We start from the raw sequence: 23,813 nt of genomic DNA on the forward strand, positions 1-23,813 counted from the left end.
TTTGCAAGTCTTTGATATAATTTGCGCTCCTTTTTTTTCCAGAACTTTCGTTTCTTGATATTAGGTTTGTGGTCTGAGGCGTCCTTATCAGTAGACACTAGTTGGCGCCCTTAGTTGCTACTGTAATTAGCATCGTCGGCACAGTTTCCGAGTCCGCTTGTGCTGTTTGTGTTAAGTTGTGCCATGACGGCTGTCACGGCGGCTGTGACTGCAGCCTGAAAAGTAGCAGGGTCTATCTGCAGGATTGGTGTCTCGTCGGGTGGTTGGTTACCTCCTTGTGAAGACATGATCCTGTTGTATGGCGAGAACCGATCTCGTGATTAACGATGGTCATTGCTAGTTGTGTTTCTTACAATTTATATACCCAAATATAAACTTCGCGTTTTGCTGAACCATTCTCAGTGTTTCTGCCAATCCTGCTTGAGATGTATGTATGGTAGTGGGTAGAAATAGGTATTGTACGAGTGTTAGGTTTGCCTATCCTAGTACTACCCTCCCCCAAGTACGCTTTACTGGGGAGTTCTGATGGGATCTGGTGCATTAGTGCTGGTATGATCGCACCTTATAGGTCTACGAAAAGGCATCTTTCTACCATACAGTTTTTGAAGGTGAGACGGTGGTAAGCCCTTAGTAGTCGCTATAAGTCGAGTGTTATTTAAACTAAGTTATCTTAGTTTCCGAGTGTATCATGTTCCGACTTTTATAGTGTTTTGAAATCAATTCACAACAGAGGTTTATACAAAATAAACTTATGAATTTTAGCGACTACCCTTGAATGAATAATTATGAATTTTGCTAAATTCGACACTAAGGTATGATTCTTGGTAACCCTTTTACTTAAATTTGTGCTTAATTTTACGAATTTGTTGCATTGTGCGAAATTAGAAATCTAGGGTTAATACCATTTTTTATTTGGGTTCGGTTTTTCATGAATTGATGCTAGATAATACTTAAATGGACCGATTAAGACCCTTAAAACTAAACCTTGGGACCGCTTTTGGCTTGGACTTCGACTAGAACATCATAGACCACGTACTGCGAGCATACGCCCAGTGTATGCAAGACGTACGCCCAACGTACAGCCATCGCCCAGCTCGATTTTTTTTTGTTTTAATCTATTTAATGTTGTTTTTTGGTGGTGGTTGTTTTGTGCTTAATTTTTGCAGGTCATGGCTAGAGGAAATCAAAGAAGAAACCAGCCTCCCAAGGAAATAAACGATCACCGCTTTTTGCAACTCCCACAATATTTGAACGAAGGAACTCGTGCTAGATATCAAGAAAAACTCAGTTTACTGCTCACCAAAGAAATAGATATCGTGCCATCACTAGATTGGAGATTGGCAACCCACACTAGACTTGATGAACTAATCCAGAATTTTTTGCAATACACCCACTTGGACGCGAGTGGAGTGCCTTTGTTTGTATGCCAAGGTTGGGACAGATTATTCAGGATACAAGACCCTGTTTACCAGGAATTTTTGCTGGAGTTTTATTCTACGGTTTCTTTTGATCCTAGAAAGACCCCTGATGACAGGACAACCTTTTCCTTTCGACTTGGTGGAGTGAGTAGGGAGTGCAGTGCGATTGAGCTTGTCGTGAGAGTGGGGATTTATACTTTGGATGAGACAAGGAGTGTCCACTTCCTGACATTCCTTACTGATTATGTTCTGGGACGGCCTGCTGACTACAACGAGAATGCATTTTGGGTTGAGATTACAGGAGGAGTGTATATACCATCAGCCGCAAGAGACAAAATGATTCGCTCCATTACTTATAGAATGTGGCATAGTTTGCAGAATTTTCGCCCTTAGAAAGCTGGCAGTAAGTTCAGTCGCTAGGACCGACTGTTGTTTTATCACAAGAGAAAAAGTCGTGTGAGAGTTTGAAGTTGACAATCAAGAGCCACGGCTTTCAATAAGTGTGGGGTGCACATCGATTTCTTGAGGGATTATTTTTTCGAAGAGTGGCATTTCTAACTATACATTGATTCCTATGACATGGAAGAGTTGTTCACACGCCATGGAGTTTTATTTCGACGCGAAGCAGAAGTATCATCCCGGCTGCCACAGACATGGTTGACACTTTCCTAGATCGTGGGGGAGTTTTTCATCGCAAGAAAGAGGCTGCCATTCTAGACACCACGACGTGGTCAACACTTACCACGTCGTGGCCATGCTATTATTCACAATTCAGATTTTTCCTCATTCGACGACACGACGTGGTTGAAACTTTCCCACGTCGTGATCACTATACATTGCATTAGTTTGCAATCCTTTTCACCACATTTCAGAAGTCGGCGTTCTTGGTTTTATGTTCCGACACATTCAGAAGCAGCAATTCCAGTTTCTAGTCTTCCAACAAATTTTTGGAGCAACTTTTAGCAGCCCCATTCGATCTCGCCACTTCTACCCCAAGGGATTCTGTTCCTTTTTCTCCATTTTTACTGCTTTTATGTGTTTAAATAGTTTTATGCATACAATGAGGGCATTGTATGAAATCAGTGTGAGGTAGGGGGTCGAAAAAGGAAATTAAGTTTAAATTGGAAAATTAAAAATTGCTAGATTAGGAAAATTTAAAAATTATAAACTTGAAAAATGGTTTATTATTAAATCTAGTGATAATTAAAAAAAATCTTAATGCTAGTATTGTATGGGATGATCTGATGCGAGCCCAAATGTTTACCTGAGCCAATATATGTTATAGTGTATTTGTGGCTTCCCATTCTTAGTGAAAAGTCATGAGATATGAAAGATAATCTGGTAGTTTGTACGATGTATTAAGTTTTGCATCGTGTACCTGAAATCAATCCAGGAGAGCTTATGTAGTCATTGCACTTAGACTAATGTATCTAACCAATAAATGTTGAGGTTAAGCTCCCTTGCTTAAGCATGTAGGATTTAAGCGAAAAAAGTGAGATATAAAAAAAATTGCAAAAGTTGAAAGAATTTTGGAGCTATCAAATATGAAGATCGAAAGATCAAAAACTCTGAAGAATAAAAAAAAATTGAAGATGCCAAAAATCAAACAAAAAGGTGTTGAATTCGAAGAAATCAAAGAGTAAATATCAAAGAAGTGATGAATTCAAAGAGCTCCATTGTGGTATCAAAGTTGTAATTCTTTCTAGATTATATGTTTGCTTGAGAAGCTTAACCATAAATACCTTGAGGTTCAGAAAGATTTCTGAGGATGGATCCAGAGGGTTGCAAAAATGAGTGTCATATAAACTAAGGGGTGACGGTTAATAAGGATTGTGAGTATTCAGGAATAGGAAGTTTTTAGGAACTATAGACACAAATACATGCATTTCGGTTTTGGGATAATGGTTGGTTTAAAATGGATTGTTTTATGCGATATTGGTAAGTTAAAAATCAGTTTGCTTCGGGGCAAACAAAAAACTAGTGTGGGGTAGTTTGATAACGTCTATTATATATATATATATATGGTGTTTTCTTATTATTTTATACTAAGTTTTTATGCTATTTAGAACTAAGAGGTACTTATAATGTTTAAATATATATTTTACAGGTATAAATTGTTGCTAGAGCGGAAACGATGGGAAAAAGACAGAAATTGGAATTGGATTGCAAAAAGTGGAAGAGAGGCTGAAGAGGCCCATTACGCCCAACGTAATGGGGGTACGCTTAGTGTACGCTGAGTTCAAAGAGTACACCCAGTGTATTGGGTTAGGTGTCCGGATCCAGATCACGACTTCTTTCTTAGTACGCCCCGCGTAAACCTACTTACGCCCAACGTATGTAAGTCGGTTCCAAAACCTATAAATTGCGATTTTCGGCCAAATTAAGGGAGGAAATCAAATTTCATTGATCCTTGGTCGACACGTAACCTTCCTACTGCCATTTTGAGAGTCTAGAAGGCAGCCGGAAGGCCGTTAAGCTGACATGAGCGAAGATCTGAGGGATTAGAGAGCAGATTCATATCAGAGATCATGTGGTTTGTTGTTCTAACCATTATTAGCATTCAAATGTGATTCCATTATGTGCTACTTTCTTATTTGGGTGTTAAAACCTTTGCTTTGTGTTTATGATTGAACGAATCTTTGATTTTATGGTTTAATTGCTATTTGGATTGTTTATTCTTATTTAATTTATTTTTTCAACTTTTATTTCAAGATCCATATGTGTTAAATATTGTTACTTTATTCCCTATTGTTGAATTAATAAAGTTGAGATGACCATTTTTACTGTGTTAATTTGAATCATAGTTGTCCATGACCATTGGTATTTATGACTAGTGTTGGACCAAAACCTAGGGTTAGGAAATAAAGTGGTGAACTTTAATGTGTGTACATGAGTAGATGACCATTCTATGCATGATTTAACTCCTATCACGATTAGGGTTAAATAAGATCAAATCTTGCTTAATACGATTTAAATACTGATTTGCATGATTGTTTATTCACTTGATCAATGAATTAATAGTTGTGTTAAAATCAAAGGATTAGTAGTCTGACCATGATGCTAGTCATATTAGGAATATGTGAATAATGAATAAATAACCATTGTATCAGTAGTTAACCATTATTTTGAGATGTAATTAGTCTAAACCAAAGTACCTAAAGAGATTTGTCTTCCAGTCAGTTTATCGATATTTGATGTTACATTGTTATTTGAGTTTTAATTTAATAAAACCCTTCTTATTGCTTTTTTGTGTTTTGTGTAATCTATAATCAAGAATTCCAAATTAATTCATCACCGTTCCCCTTGTGTTCGACACCTGGTCTTACCACAACTACACTATTGCACGATTAGGTTCACTGCCTAGTGTGTTTATTAGTTTGGTTGGGATAAAATCAGTTTTATAAATTTAAAACTTGAGCAATTAAAATATACACATAAAAACACACATCACTCCCCCTGAAAAGTAGCAACAACTTGAAGAAGTGAAGATTGGGGGAAAGTAGTACTAACATGAAGTGGGGATGACAGTGTAGGAGTGGCACTAGTGTGAATGGGAATAATTGTATCAGTGTGAGGATGAGTTGACACACGCTGTGAGATAGGAATTATTAGCGAAATAGATGAACCAACTTGTGGAGGGGTTGATCCACGCTGCATGATTTGTTCAGGTGAAAGAGAGGGATATAGAGAATAGGAGGGAAAGCGAATGTGAGTATTTTGTCTTGGGGTAGAGACCATGGTTAGTATAAGAGAGTCTGATAAAGAGCCTTCATCTTCATCATCATTTTCACCCAATTCAAATTGAATAGGTGAAGGAGCAGCAAACTCTGTTTCTTAATCAGGCACATGAACCAACTCAGTATTCGTACTGTTGTAAGGAGAAGTGGAACTTGAGTCGCTAGAGGATTTGTTTTCTTTATCTTCATCTTCATTTTCGCTGGAGGAATTGTTGGATTATTCATCTTCATCTTCATCGTCAATAGTATAAGGATGTTCTATCCAGAGAAGCATTCGCTGAAACAAGTGAATGTCTCCTTCTGTAGAACCAACTTTGATAATTTTAGAGGATAAAGTTGGAGTTAGAATAGATGCCTTGTGATTGATGTCGTACCCCATCCCAGCGTGAGCGAAAAGAAGAGCAATCCATCGAGGGTATGACAAATATGTTGGTCGATTATTGCCACTGATACACTCAACAAGATGATCAAAGAATAACTGAGCAAAGTCCAAATCCTTGTGTCGGACAATGGCATATAGAATTCGTAACTCGATTAGATTTAACTGGTCCAAGCTGCCAATTTTGTGCCCGAGACATTTCCCAATAACCCCTGTCATATATTTCCAGCCATCATTAAGACACTGGCGTAGAACATATTTAACAGGGCCTTGTTTCCATGAACAAAAAGATCATACTAAGTTCTAGAGAGAATTGACATGCATCTGGCTTCAGTAGGAGACTCTTCATAAACAGCCAGGCGTGGGAGACGAAGAACTTGACGAACGAGTTCATGAGATATGTCAACCCTTGAGTGACCATCTCCAATAGTTCTGGAGATGGTTTGAGCATCTGCGTCAAATATACATGAGTAGTAAAACTCACTTACTTGTTTTGGGAAGAAAAGTTTTGGAACATCACTGAGGGCATAGCGAAGAGGGCAACTTTTTAAGTATTCAACGAACTTTTTAATGCCTGATTTTTGGTGTTGTGGTGGAATGACATCTGTAAAAGCGACATTGTTAGCTTGAATCATGATGGGGGTTTCAGGGGTATTTGGTGCCTTTTGAACATCAACAGTAGGAATGAAAGCGAATAGAACTGAAGCCATTGATGAAGTCTGAGAAGAAATTTGAGTATAGCAAACCTTTGAAGAAGATGGAAATGATCAGAGTGGGATTTCGAGAGAATTTGCTTAAAAAGGGAAATAGAATGACCTAGGAGAAAGAAAACTCATATTTATATTCAAAAATCCCCCCACTTTTCACGTAATCATTGCAGTAGAGACGGTGCCGTAAAATTCTCGAATCCCAAGGTAACGAGTGACATTCTTATCCTCGTTTGAAAGTTAAAGTTGAAGAGTTACCATTTAAAAACAACGTATCACATGTTGTAGTACAAGGTATCAGCGTATCACGAGTTGTGGCAAAATGATGGATGGGTTGGTGATGTCTCTTGATACTATGTTGTGATACTATAAATCATTGACATAGTATTGCAAAATGTCATCAACTTATGGTTTTATACGCTGAATCGTTAACTTCTTTTATTAGAAGAAAATGGAAAGAGTGGGTAGGTGTGTGTAATATGCCCTGGAACATGATATACCCATCAACGTAGATTTTTCAAGTTCTCAACAACGTCTGGCATCTTACGATGAATCATAAAACTTTTAAGAAGAAAAATATTATGAGAAGGGGTTGGTGTATGTGATAGACTACGGTACATATTCTAACCATCGACACACAGTTTCAAACTTTCATCAGGGTATGGTATTATATAGTGAATCCTCAAGCTCTATTTTATAAGACTTGGAGTAACCCTTTGTCAGTTAAGGACCTGAAAAGTATATCTTACGCTGATGACAATGCAATAAGGGTAAGCCACTAGGTAATGTTCGATGTTTCAGCAGAACATGAGACTTAATGCATATGGAAAGCATGCTTCTAGGGACATAGTATGGATGAGTGATCAATCATAAAATAGACACCCAAGCCTTCTAATAATTTTTTTTATAAGGACTAGGTAATCTCACAATGAAGGACATGTCAGTGCATAAGAATCAGGGTGAGTGGGTGACTCAATGACATCTCAACGGATGGTCTTACTGATGAGATATGATGTGTGTAGATTCAACTGGTTTTAATCCTACTTTTAATTATAAAATTGGCACACAAAGGCAGTGGACCTGTCAATTGTGGTGTAGTTAAATAAATAGGGTATCGAACTCAGGGAACGGAAAATTAAAACTAAAAACTAGAATTAACTAAAAACAAGTAATAGAAAATAGGGGTTTCTCTAGTTTTACAAGACTAGAAACTTAACTAAAACTTAACTACTCAATTAAAAGCTGAAAACACGTAAAAACAAACTAAATTCAATGATCAAAAAGGGTTTCTGTTTAGGTTCAACTCATTTACTCCTATGGTTAATTTTTATGATAATATAATAGATTAATTGTTATTGGTTACCGACTCTAGTGATTAGATTCGCATTCGCTATTACTAATCCTTAGAAAACATACTAATTCAAACAATGGACAGTTGATTAAACTAATAGATTTCCTAGGTTGATTATTCGGGTTAAATAAGACTTGTAGCTAGCTAATTAAGTTTGGTGATTCAATTAACCTCTTGTTGATGGTGTATCATACAAGCTCACACATTAATTTACCCATTCTCTAGTTAATCCTAGTTTCATGTTCATTATTCCTAGGCATATAGTATTGTGTTCACATAATTTATATGAGATAAGCAATTAAGAGATGTTCATGCAGCTTAATCACTTAGCAATTAACAGAAAATAGTTGTAGTTAATGCATAAGGGTCTTTAACAAGCTTAATTTAACAATATCACCAACTAACAATTAATCAAAAGAGTAAATTAAACCATAGGAGCAAATTTGTCTTCCCCAAACAGAAACTAACGAAATTAGTTCATGATTTCAGTGTATGAAAGCTTAAAAACAAATTCAAATAATCCTAACATAATTCAATTCAAAAGTAAGTGGAAAATTAAACCTAAAGTGCCTTAATCTCTTAAGAATGAAGGATTAGGGTTCTTCACACGTTCTTCTGATCTCCAGCAAGTTCCTTAGTCGCCAAGTAAGTTCTCCAAAAAGCCAGAGAGTCCTCAATTCGGGTTTGTGAAGTCTATTTATAATTTTCTCAAAACAGGGGCTACTCGTCGAGTAGATAACTGACTCGACGAGTCCATTTGTTGAATCCGTATGCGGCAAGGACTTCTCGTATTTCTTCGCGAACCTTCGTGTCTACTCGTCGAGTAGACGACCCTACTCGCCGAGTAGCTTCAGATTTAAGCCTTTTTCTTCTTTCTTCCATTCCCGAGCTTTCGTTCATGACTCCTGCTTCCTTTTGCTTCCGAGCACGGCTTCTGGACTGAAAATATAATTCAAACATTATTAAATACCTTTTGTCCATAATATGCAAATAATTAGCTAATAATTGATAAAAATCTATACTAAATATATGGCTACATATGCAAATATCAAGATACTTAGAGAGATTTTGTCACATACATCAACATGCTTCTAGGGACAGGATTGTCAAAAGTTTCATAATTTCAATTCATTGGTACTAGAAATAAGAGAGAAATGATGCTGAAAACACAAAAAGTATTTTGCAATCAAGAGAATGGAGTTTATGTCAATAAAAGCATGCCAAGTTCAGCGATCAACTTGTTCAGCGTCTTCTCATCCAGTGCCTTGGTAAAGATATATGCCAATTAATCAGTGGTTGGAATGTAAAGCAATTTAACTTTACCTTTCTGAACTATATCACAGATGCAATGATGACGGATTTCAATGTGTTTAGTCTTCAAAATGCTAAACCGGATTTTGTATCATTAAAGTTGCATCGGTATTGTCACAGCAGATATGAGTCTTGGTGAATGAGAATCCATAATCTTGAAGCTGATTCTGAAACTAAATAATCTGAGTCAAAACCTTCCAACGGCAACATATCCTGCTTCAGAATATGTTGTATCATTAAAGTTGCATCGGTGTTGTCACAGCAGATATGAGTCTTGGTGAATGAGAATCCATAATCTTGAAGCTGATTCTGACTCTAAATAATCTGAGTCAACACCTTCCAACGGCAACATATTCTGCTTCAGCGGTAGAGCAATCCAATGACATATGCTTCTTGCTTGACCAGCTTACAAGTCTATTTCCCAGCAATTAAGCTCCTCCTGAAGTACTCTTTCGATCGATACCACATCCACCATGATCAGAGTCAGTGTAAAAAACAAGCTTGAACTCTGAATCATGTGGATACCATAACCCAAGATTAGGTGTATGCTTCAGATAACAAAATATTCTATTTATAACATGAATATGTGATTCTTTGGGATTTTCTTGATAGCGAGCACACAACATGGTGGCGAACATGATTTTTGGACGAATGGCAGTGAGATATAGCAGAGAGCCTATCATTCCTCTATACATTGTTTGATTAACATCAGTTCCAGTAGGATCAACGGTTATCGTCACAGATGGTGACATTGGGGTCTTCACTGGTTTGCTATTAGTGAAACCAAACTTCTTTAGTAGATCAGAGATGTACTTGGCTTGACAAATAAAGATCCCATCAGTGAGTTTCTTAACCTACAGACCTAAAAAAAAGTTAGTTCACCCATCATGCTAATTTCAAAATTATTATCCATGACTTCAGCAAATTCAGTGCTAGGAGTCTCATCCGTAGATCCAAAAATGATATCGTCTACATACACTTGAGAAAGAATAAGATGTGACCCTGACTACTTGATGAACAGAGTGTTATCAATAGCCCCACGCTTGTATCCATTCTCCAGGAGATAGTTAGTCAACATGTCATACCAAACCTTGGGAGTCTGTTTGAGACCATATACAGCTTTGTCTAGACGATACAAATGATCTGGAAATTCTTCACTTTCAAAGCCTGGTGGTTGTTTCAGATTAAATTCTTCTTGGAGATCCCCGTGCCGAAAGGAGGTCTTGACATCCTTTTGATAGACTTTAAAGTTCATGAAAGATGCATATGTAAGAAACAATCTTATTGCCTCAAGTCTTCCTATAGGGGAAAATGTCTCATCATAGTCCAAGCCTTCCAATTGACAAAAACCTTGATCAACTAGGCATGCCTTGTTTCTTGTGACAACCTCATCTTCATCCATCTTATTTCTGAAAATCCAGAGAGAACCAATGACAGTTTTCCCTTGAGGACGTGGAACCAACATCCAAACATTGTGTCATTCAAACTCATTCAGCTCATCTTGCATTGCCTTGATCCAATCAACATCTTTTAAAGCTTTATCCACCTTCTTGGGTTCAATCATTGACACAAAATTAACGAACATGCATAAATTGTTGGTGGCCCTGCTACGAGTAAGAACCCCTGATTTGACGTTTTTGATAATTTGAGATTCAGGGTGATCACGATGGAATCTATGGTTTTTATCATTGTTGCTTATTGGTTCATCATTAGAGAAAGGTTCCTCATGATTCAGAAATGCACCAGGGTTTGACCCATTTTTACTTCTCTCTTGCAACAGCCATCGACCTACCTTTCTGTTTAAAAGAAAATATGTATTTGTTTCTTCTTCCAACCACATCACTTTCTGAAAATCATTACAGCTTAACACATCAAAGATTGACAGCTAGAAAATTGAAAAAAAGGAACCATGATTTGATTTGTGCTAAAAAATTGGAATTATTATGAATAGATCAACTTCAGCAAAAAGAAAAACAAAGAACTATTAACCCACGTAAATAAAATAAATTTGTTTGTATAGAAGGTAAAAGAGACATCATCAGAAACAATTTAAACTCATTGCCTTTATACATGCACATCTAGCCTTCACCATCACAAATGTTTCGTAAAATCTAGGAAGCCCCTTCTTTCCTTCATAAAAATTTAGATGTATATGCAACTATATATCAAGTAGCATAATATGGGTTAGTGCTTGAACTATTCATACCTGATGAAACCGCATTATGCCAGGTTACCATCTACAAGTGAAAACAACCAATGAAATTGCTAATTGGTAAGCATTAGTGTAAACATTTGATCGATTAATGAATATAGTAGTTTATTTACCTATATGTTAAAATGATCGCATTCTTGTTGGCAGTCAGAACATAACACAATCAAAGCTATGAAATCAGAAAAAAAAAATACAATGAAACCTGAGAAATTAGAAATAAAAATATTGAAAAATCAAAATCAAACCCCAAAACTTACCTTGTCGCCAGAGTTTGTGGTGGATGAAGAGAAATTGGGAGAGAAAGAATGAAGAGCTCTCGTAAAGCTGGGTTAGGTTAGTAATTTTTAGAGCGAAGTTTTTGAAAAAAATGCAAAAAGGAGGTGTATGTGTGTAGATCGAAAGCGACTGTGGCGGTCGGTCTGTATGTAAGCCCTAACCAAAATCGTGAGGTAGAGAATGCAAGAACTAACCGAAAATCATGGAGATAGATGCATAACAGAGATTGAGTCCACATTTAGACCTTTAGAAGTCGAACTGCCAGTTCATGAAGATGCACAACCGAACAAACATACAATGTTGATGTCAGATTCAGAAAATATGAGAGCCAAGCCACGATTATTCAGCAAGTTTGGAAGATGTTGGATTAAATCGATCGGAGGAGGAGAAGCAAATAGGTGGAAAGAGACTGGAGGAGAAGCAACGATTGCAATTTATCTTCAAGAATCATTTTTCTGACGAAATCCAACACGTCCAAAACATATTAAAGAAGATTTCCGATTTGAAATTGAAACATAGTAGGAAAGAAAGTGAAAGCAACTACTCCAAAGAAGGTAAATCGGAAAAAAAAATACCATATAGAAACCAAAATTCATCATAAAAAATACAGAAAGTAACGTTACCTCTGACCTGTTGTTCGTAGGATGTCGTCGATGGTGTCTCCGATTGAAGGAGATGAATGTGATAATGAGGAAATTTAGGTGTTTGTCTGGTGAAAGAAATCGATGGATGCATAGATGTTGTGGAAAAAATTGATTGAAACTAATCAAAGATAAAAAAGAAGTATTCAGAAGACGCTTTCCATGAAGGTGGTAGAAACCAACTTAAGATGCAAGGCGAAGACCCTCATCGTTGGTCGTAGATTCTCCGTCCACCTTCTTTAGTGTCATCGACCGGTTCATGGTGGAAGTGAGTGATCAGATAAACAGATGCGTAGAGGAAAGACGGTTGATGTATTGATGAACACACCTTGAGAACCGATTCGAATAGACATACCTAGAAAGAGATTTGACGATGACCGATTTACCTACAAAGAGATTTGAGTCGGTGGAGGGCACTGTCTTGAAAAGAAAATGATTGGGTGATAGCGGCGGTGAAATTAAGCGATGCATCAAAATAAATCTGGAACCACAGTATCATGCCATGCCACGTTAGTGGTCTAAGTTTAGGTGCAAGATAGATGAAGGCTTACAGGGTATAATAATCTCTACAAATGAATAAAAGTGACAAACATTGAAAAGTTTTGTAGCAAAAGTCTGAAAGAAATAAAAATTACTATTCATAAGCTCAATCAGATTTATATTTATATATATATATATATATATATATATATATATATATATATATTGTTCAGAGTATGCTTGGCCTAAATAATTTTTTTATCCGATTATAATTGGTTGGGTTTTTGGGATTTGATAAAGACTATCATCAACGTAAGAAACCAACCTCAACTTATTTGGGTTTGATTCTATAAGTTGATAACAAAATTCTTCCTATAGTAATTGTTGGTCGACAAAGTAAGCAAAAAGACATGATAAAATTATATCCCGAGAATGGATTGGTAGAAATTTAAAATAATTGACAAATATATTTAATAGTCAATATATAAGAGAGATATAATAGTCAACTAATAAAAATAAAGATTTTAAAAAGATTATAAAATATTTAAAAATATTAAAAGTAAAGATCTTTATAAATTTAATATTTTAAAAGTATTTTAAAAGTTTATAAAAGAAAAATATAATATTTAAAAATTAGATCGATATTTTAATATTTAATAACGATATATATATATATATATATATATATATATATATATATATATATATATATATATATATAAAGTTTTCAATAATATTATTATTATTATTATTATTATTATTATTATTATTATTATTATTATTATTATCTTAAACTTCAAACAAGTCAACAACGACACTAGACTTACACACCTAACACCTAACCTAACCCATTAATCAATTTTAAATTTACAAATGCAAACAATAAGTCAAACCTTTAGTTTTTTCTTTCAACAACAATAATATGTACAAATATATTTGAGAGGTCGACAATTTGACAAATTCAAACATACGCTATTATGTACCTAAGACATTCAAAATAAATTAAATTTATTACCATTTGATTAATTCTACTAAAAATTTCTCATAATGTATTAAAGTCTATAAAATTTAATAAAATATATTCATAAAATTTAACATATATTATAGTTAACAATTAAAATGTTTTTTTACTATTAATTTTCATACAAATACCACATCTCACAATGATATAGTTTAATTCATTGGATTAGATGGTATATTGTAACGTTCCACAAATTATAAGGTAAAAATTTCATTTTTAATTCAACCAAAACACCATTTATCTTTTATTCAAACATTCAAAAGTATTTCATAATAAAACAGTTATCAGAGTACAATCCCAAAATCATCATATTGCGGAAACATGAGTGGATGTTGTAACACCCATAAAATTCAGGTCAATTTAAAACATTTTAACTCATTCAAAAACCATTAAGTTATTACAACTTGTTTTCAAAATAGTTTAAACATCAGAGTATCCTCAGAACCAAATCACAAAATCATGAAATATGAGGAGCGGTACGATCACGCCTTTGCCTTGCCACGATCACCTGATGTACCTGAAACAATAAACTGAAAACCGTAAGCTCGAAAGCTTAGTGAGTTCCCCCAAAAGACTCGTACACACATAACCATACACATACAGCAATGAACATCATACTATGGGTCCAATCAACCGTCAGGTTGGAATACCCCAGGCCCTCAACCATCGGGTTGGAATGCCAACATACTACAAGTCCAATCATCATCGGGATGGAATACTCTCGGCCCACAACCATCGGGTTGGAATGCCCACACACCTATACATACAATAACTACTACGGGTCCAATCATCCATCGGGATGAAATACCCCAGGCCCTCAACCATCAGGTTGGAATGCCCACCTACTATGAGCCCAATCATCCTACCGGGATGGAATACTCCTGACCCTATCCATCGGGTTGGAATGCCCACCTACTATACATACAATAACTACAATGGGTCCAATCATCCCTCGGGATGGAATACCCCAGGCCCTCAACCATCGGGTTGGAATGCCCACATACTAGCAAACATTTGCACCTATTAAATAATCATATAACAGTCTACAAGACAACATACTAGGGCCCTATTATCCTACCGGGATGGAATACCCTCTACTACTGCTCAACACGTGCACATATAACAGGTAATCTCCTACCAGCATACAGACAGTCAGACCAACTACAGGTCACTAAGCATAGCTACATCCAATCTATCAGAATACCGATCTAACAGAGCATACCATCATATAGGCATCCTATCTACCAGAATGCCAACTAACATAACACAGCAGTAACTATCTCAAATAACAAATCAAAGGGCCGGCCTTGGTGCCTTAGACCCTTGGGTATAGTGAGGATAACTCACCTTGCAACTGCCAAGCCGAACCGCGAAAGCACAATCCCGAAGCACTGCCCCAAACTCCAATACCTATAGCCATCAATGATCCATTGACATAAATATCTGAATTACCATAATACCCTTGAAGGTCAAACTGGTCAAAGTCAAAGTCCTGGCCAAAGTCAACCTTTCTGATTGACCCTACTCGCCGAGTCAACCCACTGACTCGCCGAGTTCCTAACTCAGAAAACTCTCATATCACGACTCGACTCGCCGAGTCACCCCATGACTCGTCGAGTTCAACAATATCTGAGTCCTATCATGTCCAACTCGCTGATCCGAGTCTTAACCAGAAGAGGTTGGGGTTTTGCGTTCTGACTCGCCGAGTCCAAGAACAGACTCGCCGAGTCCACGACAATCTTCAACAGACTCACCGAGTTGTTCCTCCAACTCGTCGAGTTCATGCCTATCTTCAACAGACTCGCCGAGTCCAAGAACAGACTCGTCGAGTCCCTTCAGTCCTTTATTCATACAGAGGCTTTTCGAGTCATGCATGGGCTCCAAACCGTAGATCCACTCTTCTAGGGCATAACTCTCACGTAAAGTTGCAAACTTTACTTGGAAACAAAGAGTTATAGGCCCAAATCAATCTAGGGCTAAGGTTTAAGACAAGGATGCTTCACCAACAAGCCAAAGGCTGATACTTTGTGAGTTTCTGGACCAAGACAAGTCTAGATCTGAAGTAGCAACCTCAGATCTAGACCCCTAACCCGAAATAGATCCTTAACATGCAAAAAGGGCCCCCAAATCTCATTCTTGAATAGATATAAATGCAATAGAGTCAAGGTAACAGCTTGTTACCTCCAAAATGTGCCCAAGTTGAAGTAGATTCTGGATCTATACCAATCCCTTGATGCTAGCCTCTTGATCTTCAAGCTCCCTTTTCAATATTCCTCCTCCAAGGCTCAAATCTCTTTAACAATGGAAGCTCACACGATTTTAGGGTTTACTGTCTCTCAAGGGCAATAAGGAGGCTGAAGGGAGGACATATGGTCCTTTAAATAGGGTGCAACCCTTAAGATTAGGGTTTTCTCTTTTCAGCACCAACTCGTCGAGTCCAGCTGTCGACTCGGCGAGTTGGTCACTTAACTTGCGACCAAAACCCGCTCCGACTCGACGAGTAAACATACCTACTAGTCGAGTACCTTCTTCAATTTACCCTTAAGTCCTTCAATCATACTTATAAATTTTGGGATGTTACAGATGCGTTGCGATCAAGCCGGACTCTTCCCTTTCGAACCGGAAGTACCTGAAACCATAACCATAAAACCGTAAGCACAAAGCTTAATAAGTTCCCCAAAATACCACATACCATACATATCAAACATATAATGGGCCCCGCCCGGAACAGATCTGTCAGTAATCAGGCCCCGCCTGGCATCGGGCCCTGCCCGGTATACATACAACAAAGAAACACATGCATAAAAATCACAAAGATAAATAGCATACAATATAATCATCAGGCCCCGCCCGGTAAACATATCAGAAAACATACATACAGAGTCACACAGACAACTAGCATCCTAATCATAATGAACCATGGGCTGGCATTGGTGCCTTCGACCCGCTAACACAGTGAGGAAACTCGCCTCAAGCTGCTGAATCTCTCAAGTAAGATCTCGGTCTGTTGATCCGAAAAATCCTCGCGCTAACACCATCAAATAATATCCAATTAATAACCGGATCTCGATCCATAATCAAGAATCTAAATTACTTGTCCAACATCCAGAGTAAAAGACCATTTTACCCTTGTTCTTACTTGGCCTAAAACCAAGGCCCAACCCATTTGCTCAAAAGGTCTAAATTTCTAGAGGGCATCCCAAGGCCCAATATGGTCCAACTTCCTAATTGGGCCCAAAAACCATCATGGACCTAATTCCAAGAAAGCTCATAGTCTATTCATAGCCCAAAGTCAGAAGTTCAATGACCCAAAAAGGCCGAAACCCTAAAAGGCCCAAAATGGACACCCTAGGGAGTACGCCCTACGTACCAGAACCGTACGCCCCGCGTATTCACCCCCGAAGAACAACGTATAAGCTGTCAATGCATGATACCAGCATTACGCTGAGCGTACTCCTATGTACGCCCAACGTACTCATCAGAGGCCCAAAATCCATATTAAGCTCTTATGGGGTTAAGTCAAGCCGTCCAAACACATATATGATCCCTAGATAAGGTCTTAAACCATAAAGTTGCCAACTTTACTCCCTTGCATGCCTTAATGGGACCCAAAACCCGTTTTTATCCTCCTAAACCCATAATACGAACACCAACTTAATCATGACTCAACCAAACCCATCAATATGACATTTTTATGCACCCACAACCTCAGAAGTGCTAAGATCCAACATTCTAAGCTCTTGGAGTAGCTCATACTCACAAGGATAACTCTAAGGACCAAAATAAACCCAAAACATACCCTAGACTAGATCTAACACAAAGAGTCATCAAGTTAGAAACTTTATACCTCCTGGAAGTTGATGAAGATAATTAAAGCTTGGATCCACAAGCTCCAAGCCAAGCAATGCTTCCAACAAGATCTATTTCTTCTCCAAAGGCATACTAAAATCACACCAAAACCTCAAGAATGCTCAAATGAAAGCTAGAGTTTTGAATCTAGGGTTTAATGGGATGGAAGCTGAAGATAAAAGGGATTAGAGTTGAGTTAAGATCATTAAATAAGGTCCAATACCCTAAATTAGGGTTTTCTTAACATGGATACTTGTTACATTTTCAGATTTCAGGTGTCACACAAGACACAAAACTTTCCTTCATCCATAACCTACATCTTAATTTGCTATATATGTTGATACATGGATTATAGATCAACATGAACATGTTACATGTCAAAGATAAAGGAAAGCTACCTAACTTCAACATGCATATGCATTTGCTATCTTGAAGGAGAGTTACATAAAAGTCTTGATGGGCTAAAAGCGCTCATAAACCACCAATGCCCAACCATTTGATCCAATTTCCTTTATTATTTACGGTTCTGATTTTAACATGTTGGTTTTTTTCTAGAATATTTCGTTTCCATCTATTTTCGTGTGTAGGTAAATTACAAACTTATCATTAATATTTATCAGTCACATAATTTTAGATATTTGTTGGAATCACCTTTATAAGGGTGGGCCTTTTATTGAAAATCCAAAGAATATTGGAACATATATATTACGAGTTTTCTGTTGAAGCATGTGCTTATATAAACACGGTTTTTACTTTTTACTTCCATTAATACATCTTATTTTTCAAAAAAAAAAAAAAAAAATTGTATCATATTCCTCATCTTGAAAACGACTTTAATTTGAACGATTAGATCTCTTTGATTTGAAATGGGTTCGTGTCCAAGCCGCGTTACAGTCATTAAAAAGGACCCCGACATCAAAGTAATCTCCAAGTAAAGTTGTGATTAGTAATTTATTAACAGTATAAATAAATAAATATATAATATCCACATGGAAAGACATAATGCCTATGATTACTTTATGTACGTATTATATATACTATATAGCATGTGATTGCGCGTTGGTCCACACGGTTAGGGGCCACGCGTCGAGCTATGGGTGGCTATTTCATTTGGGTTTATTATTTATTATTTAATATTTAATATTTGTATTTGTAATTAGCAACGTGTTTTGGCGTTGCTACCCCTGTGCATGTGGGTGGTGGACGGCGACTTCCACTCTTTCCAAACCATATTTTTATAATCCATTTTTATGCATGTGTTGTATCTATTTTATATCAATTAAAACCACCCAATTATGACCCTTGATATGATGCCATAAACAAATATTCTAGAAATCAATGGTGAGATTGGAACAAGGGTATAATGGGAACAGAAAAAAAAAGGTCTGCCGTTGTAGCACGAGGTAAACAATATCGGAATGAAAAGATTAATAAATATAAGGGGGACAAGGTGGGTCCGTGGAAGTTGCCAAGAACACGACTCCATTGCAATGCTTTTCAAGATTCATCACCCACTATATATGTCACAAGCCAATTAATCACCTTTCCTCAACTTAAACAGCTTAAGTTTTCAGATTCATAGCAGGGTTTCCTTTTCCTTTTTCTTGTTCTTGTTCTTGATATTATGTCTACTTCATCGGAAATTGTGGATTCCGGTAGATTTTCCGGCCAGAATATGCCGTCCAGAGCTCCGGAGAAGTCCAGCTTCTCCCAGACTTGTAATCTGTTCTCTCAGTACTTGAAGGAAAACGCCACTTTCCCAGATCTAACTCTTGGTAAGTTTTTTATTTTCTTGATTATTCTTCTTGGATTATTTAATTTAAACATAGTTTCTTGAAGGTAAAGATTGATTTTTTATGGTTTATAAATTTGTTCAGGTAGGACAACACCATCAACTGCCACCATGAATCTTTTCCCGATGGCTGAAACCACACCGACGCCTGTCCAGCCGCAAACCACCGCCGGACAGAATCAATCAAGACCGATGACTATCTTCTATAACGGTCAGGTCATCGTGTTCAATGATTTAGCTCCAGAGAAGGTTAAAGAAATCTTGATGTTAGCGGGGAAAGGGGTTCCCCAGAAACCCACAAAAACAGAAGAAGTTTCGAATAATATCGTGCATGATAGCATCAAGATTCAACGTCCTCAGCCTGTTGTTGCAGATCTTCCGATAGCAAGAAAAGCTTCCCTCGCTAGATTCTTGGAGAAGAGGAAAGACAGGTAATTAATGAACAAACAAATCAAGACCTAATAATTACTCGATCATACGATTAATTTCTTACATGTTTGATTGGATTCTGATAAACAAAAGCTTGTTTTGCGAATTTATTACAGAATTACGGCTCGATCGCCATACCAAACGCAAGGTGATTCAAAGCAAGAAGATAGCAAGACGTGGCTGGGACTCGGTGCACAATCACACATCCAATTTCAGCTGCAACGGTGATAATAACGTACGAGTGTTATCATATTTAAAGATGGTTCAACGAATTGCTCAAGCATGTTAATTACGTTTAGGATCGATGATGTTTTTAATCATGTTCTTTTTTACGGATGTCCGGTTTAACTACAGAAATTTCTAACCTGTTTTTGCGTCTTTCTTGCCATGAGAGACGTATTGTAATAGTAATAGTTTTACATGTGATATGGGGTTAATGGAGGTATACTATTATTCTTTAAAAGTGTCGATTGTTTGGTGTGTTATTTTTGCACGACTCTTGAATCAAAACATATATGCAAACATGTAACATGTGGGTGGGAAGTGGGAAGTGGGAACCTAATTCGATGATATGTTAAATTAACTTTCTGGTGTTCGGCCAGATTTGACTCCATTAGTAGTGTTCCAAAAGCGACCCAAACAATATATAAATTAATTAAAGAAATAAAAAAGAATATGTCTTACATTCTTTGCTAATTTTTAATGTTCTTAATTTCTCCAATTTGTATAATCAAGCCTTCGGGTCGTTAATAAGAAAACAAGATCAAAAGTATGTTAGCTATGGTTGACGAAAACAACATATTATTCAATATTAGAAATCAATTTGAAGAAACATTGTATTTGGAGTCGTTAAGATTTATGATTATTGTATATGTTTTTAACTTTAAAAGAAAGTCAATGTTTTTCGTTTGGTAATGATTTTAAATAATTGTAAAAAAGTATTAGCTAAGTATATATAACAAGGTTCTAAAAAGTATGTTAGTGAATCCTGAATCCAAGGTTTGTACTTGAGGTCACGCTTCAACAAAATGCCGCCTTAAGTCATATGTGTATATAAAAATGAATTGTAGTAGAAAAATATATACAATTATTAAGGATAAATGTCATATTAGCCCAACGAACTTGTCCAGTTTGTTTTAAAAGATCACTTATCTTTTTATTTTTATTATTATTATTATTTTTTTTTTATTTCAGGGGTATGAAGTCAATGTTACCTGTTAAATAAGTCATTTGACCTCTTATAATAGGTTACCACCACCAACCTCTCTTCCCTCCTCATTCCTTCTAGCAACACACTCTACATCTTGAACCACGACAGTTTTCCCAATTAACATGTGGATTACCAATTAAATAACCATAACATAAGGAAGAAAACCATTCAAGATCTTCATTACCTTTCACCAAACAACTCCCTTTACACACCCATTTTATATAAACACAGCAACACTCGTGTTCTTAGATCTCAAGAACAATGAAAAGTCACTTAGGATTTTTGTCAAACACCGTATGTGCAATCTTTTAAGCTCCAGCTCAACACACGATTTCTAGTGGAGGAACCCCATTTTCAATTCAAATCACCAAAATAAATGTAATTTAACAATATAAAACGGATTTAGATTTGAAATTGAGAAAACTCCACCCCTTTGTTGTGAAATCGAACAAATGTTGTTGCTTTGTTCTTACCTAGATTTGTGAGTTTAATTGTGTCTGTGAAGGAATGATTGGAAAAGAAACAACAACAAATTAAGAAATTTGAATCGTCTTCGCGATACGATTCCGGGATTTGACTGTAGCGGTTTCACTAATAAGGACACAACCCCCCCCCCCCCCAAATCCCAAAAAGCTTTGGCGTGTGCCCTTTTTAGCAAAATCGTCCAAGATATGGAAGTCGACTTCGACATGACTGTCAGACAGAAAGCAGTCTTTGAGTGTCTGCGGGCGCCTCATGCTCAGGATTTTCTGCTAACTATCCCTATTGATGGTCTTGGCCAGTATATGTCTCCTGTAGAGTACCGAACTATCCTTCGTTACCGCCTCATGATTCCCATATTCCCAATTGACGAGATATGCCCAGTTTGTCGCAAGGCATGTTTGGATACCTTTGGGGAACACACGGTTCATTGTAGAGAGCTCCCTGGTTTCAAGTATAGACATGATGTGGTTCGGGATGTTATCTTTGATGCTTGTCGGCGTGCTGGTATTTCTGTGAAGAAAGAAGCGCCAGTGAACTTTTTGACGGACCCGCAGGATGGCAGGTCCACACTTAGACCGGCTGACATTTTGGTCTTTGGATGGGTAGGAGGGAAGCATACGTGTGTGGATCTTACTGGGGTCTCTCCTCTCGTTGGTTTGGGGAGCGGGGGTTTCACAGCTGGGCATGCCGCTTTGAAAGTCGCTGCATGCAAAGTGGTAAAGCACGAGAATGCATGTATAGAAAATCAACATGTGTTTGTTCCTTTTGCATTCGATATATTTGGTTTTCTCGCACCAGAGGCGGTGGAGCTCCTTAATAGAGTCCAACGGGTCATGCATTCTAATGTCATATCTCCTAGATCCACAAATGTTGTTTTCAAAAGAATTGGTTTTGCCATCCAGAAAGGGCTAGCGGCGCAGCTTGTTGCCCGTTTGCCTTCAATCGATATGTATTGAACTATGATACCATATTTGATCTCAAAATATTTCAAATGTATGTTTATCAAGAAGGCGATTAAGGAATCGTCTCTGCGAGGTGATTTTTTCTTGAGGCATGGTCCAAAAGCTGCAAACCCATTTCAGTTTAAGATTTCACTGGCTGGCTATTAGCATGATGTTCTGGCGAGATCTGCATGCTTCTTTTACGAGAGAACCTAACGAACATTACCTCCCTACATGTTCTCAACCTCGATTCTGGTGGCTCCACTGTCGCATGTGCAGATGGTGGAGATGGAGAAGAAGTAGAAGCAGATGCCTAAAATGTCTTCACCAATGTAAGAGATGGAGATGAAGAAGAAGCTTGGGGGACAGAAGTAGAGTTCGTATGTGGAGAAACATATGTCCAGTTGATGTAGATGAAGAAAAGCAGAAATAGGGGTGAAGAAGAAGGTTAAAAACAAGAGGGTGTAATGCAGTAGATGGTCAAACAGTGGTCAAGGCATATATTTTACCAGTTTACCCGGTACCAAGTGAAATAATGACCTTTTAAGACGATAAACTCGAACTTCATTCCCTTACAGTAAAAAAAAACAAAAAAAACTGAGTGACCTTTTAAAACAAATGGGATAAGTTCGTTAGGATAACATGAAATTGCCTCCTTAAGTAATGTCTTACAAACAACGTGGCTCGCCACGGCTCGAAAAAACTTGAGGCACCTTGCCGCCATGTCACGCTTAACGTTATTTAGAACATTGGTATATAGTTTCTCTCAACAAGAAATTGAGCATAATCACACACACAAAGATACAATATTTATGTGGTTCAGACAATATGACCTATGTCCACGGGTAAGTGAGAGTATTCTTATTTACAAGCTTGAAAATGATGTTTGTTACAATACAATTGAATCCACAGTTATCAGTCGTCATATATAAACAAAACATACACATAAACCCTAGATACAAAATTAAACAAAACCTCCATTTCGTAAGCTACGGATTAACTATGGATCAACAACAGGTTAGCTACAGATTAGCAACAGATCAACTATGGATTAGCTACGACTCAGCTAGCTAATGGTTCGCCAACCATCTAATGGTCTTCAATTCAATGTCACATTTAATAGTTTCCTTTCTCAAGATTAGTTAGAAAATTACTTTTCATATGTATGCATTCAAGAGAATAAGTCGTTTGTACCTACTCTACATATTCATGGTTATTAATGAAAGAAGCCAAGGGTTATGAGATCAAACATGATATCAAACCTCAAAAGATTTTAATTTCTCCATCTCTTATAACTCCTCTTACATCAAATAGGGTGTATCTTAAACAATAAACTATAAAGTGCACCCTCTATATGACACACATCGTACCCGATACAAGGTCCCTCAAATGGAGGGTAAATACACTAACAACATTTTGAACGTATAAATTTTGAAACTTAAACTTTCGGTGTAGATCCCACACCTCAACCACTAAACTTCTCATCATGACGATATTTTAAATTTATTGTAATACACGTACGCAAGTATAAACATGATAATTTAAAAGATTATGGTAAATCTTCTACTTAAGGAGG

General features: G+C 37.0%; 1 protein-coding gene and 1 long non-coding RNA gene across 3 annotated transcripts; one reads left to right on the forward strand and one right to left on the reverse strand.

The window, feature by feature from the left end:
- Positions 1-8,034: 8,034 nt before the first annotated feature.
- On the reverse strand, positions 8,035-12,549 carry LOC145129168 (uncharacterized). Of its 2 annotated transcripts, none has more exons than XR_013717344.1 (5): positions 12,022-12,549; positions 11,373-11,846; positions 11,229-11,284; positions 8,916-11,140; positions 8,035-8,531 (listed from the first exon to the last, which is right to left on the reverse strand). It is a non-coding gene; the product is annotated as an uncharacterized LOC145129168 (long non-coding RNA). The 2 variants fall into 2 exon arrangements; XR_013717343.1 differs by having other exon boundaries at positions 12,015-12,549.
- Positions 12,550-18,913: 6,364 nt separating this feature from the next.
- On the forward strand, positions 18,914-20,066 carry LOC145132428 (protein TIFY 10A-like). The gene is made up of 3 exons (XM_079067202.1): positions 18,914-19,157; positions 19,260-19,605; positions 19,720-20,066. Exons 1-3 carry the CDS (start codon positions 19,007-19,009, stop codon positions 19,829-19,831), a joined length of 609 nt encoding a protein of 202 aa, XP_078923328.1. The 5' UTR covers positions 18,914-19,006; the 3' UTR covers positions 19,832-20,066.
- Positions 20,067-23,813: the final 3,747 nt, after the last annotated feature.

This window comes from Lactuca virosa, chromosome 8 (assembly GCF_052849685.1).
Source record: "Lactuca virosa cultivar CGN04683 chromosome 8, Lactuca_virosa_CGN04683_v6, whole genome shotgun sequence".
Classification (NCBI taxonomy): Eukaryota; Viridiplantae; Streptophyta; class Magnoliopsida; order Asterales; family Asteraceae; genus Lactuca; species Lactuca virosa.

Coding starts and splice junctions, on each gene's coding strand:
- LOC145132428 (XM_079067202.1), top strand. CDS start 19,007: ATGTCTACTTCATCGGAAATTGTGGATTCCGGTAGATTTTCCGGCCAG. Junction 19,158..19,259: donor TTTCCCAGATCTAACTCTTG/GTAAGTTTTTTA, acceptor AAATTTGTTCAG/GTAGGACAACACCATCAACT. Junction 19,606..19,719: donor TTGGAGAAGAGGAAAGACAG/GTAATTAATGAA, acceptor AATTTATTACAG/AATTACGGCTCGATCGCCAT.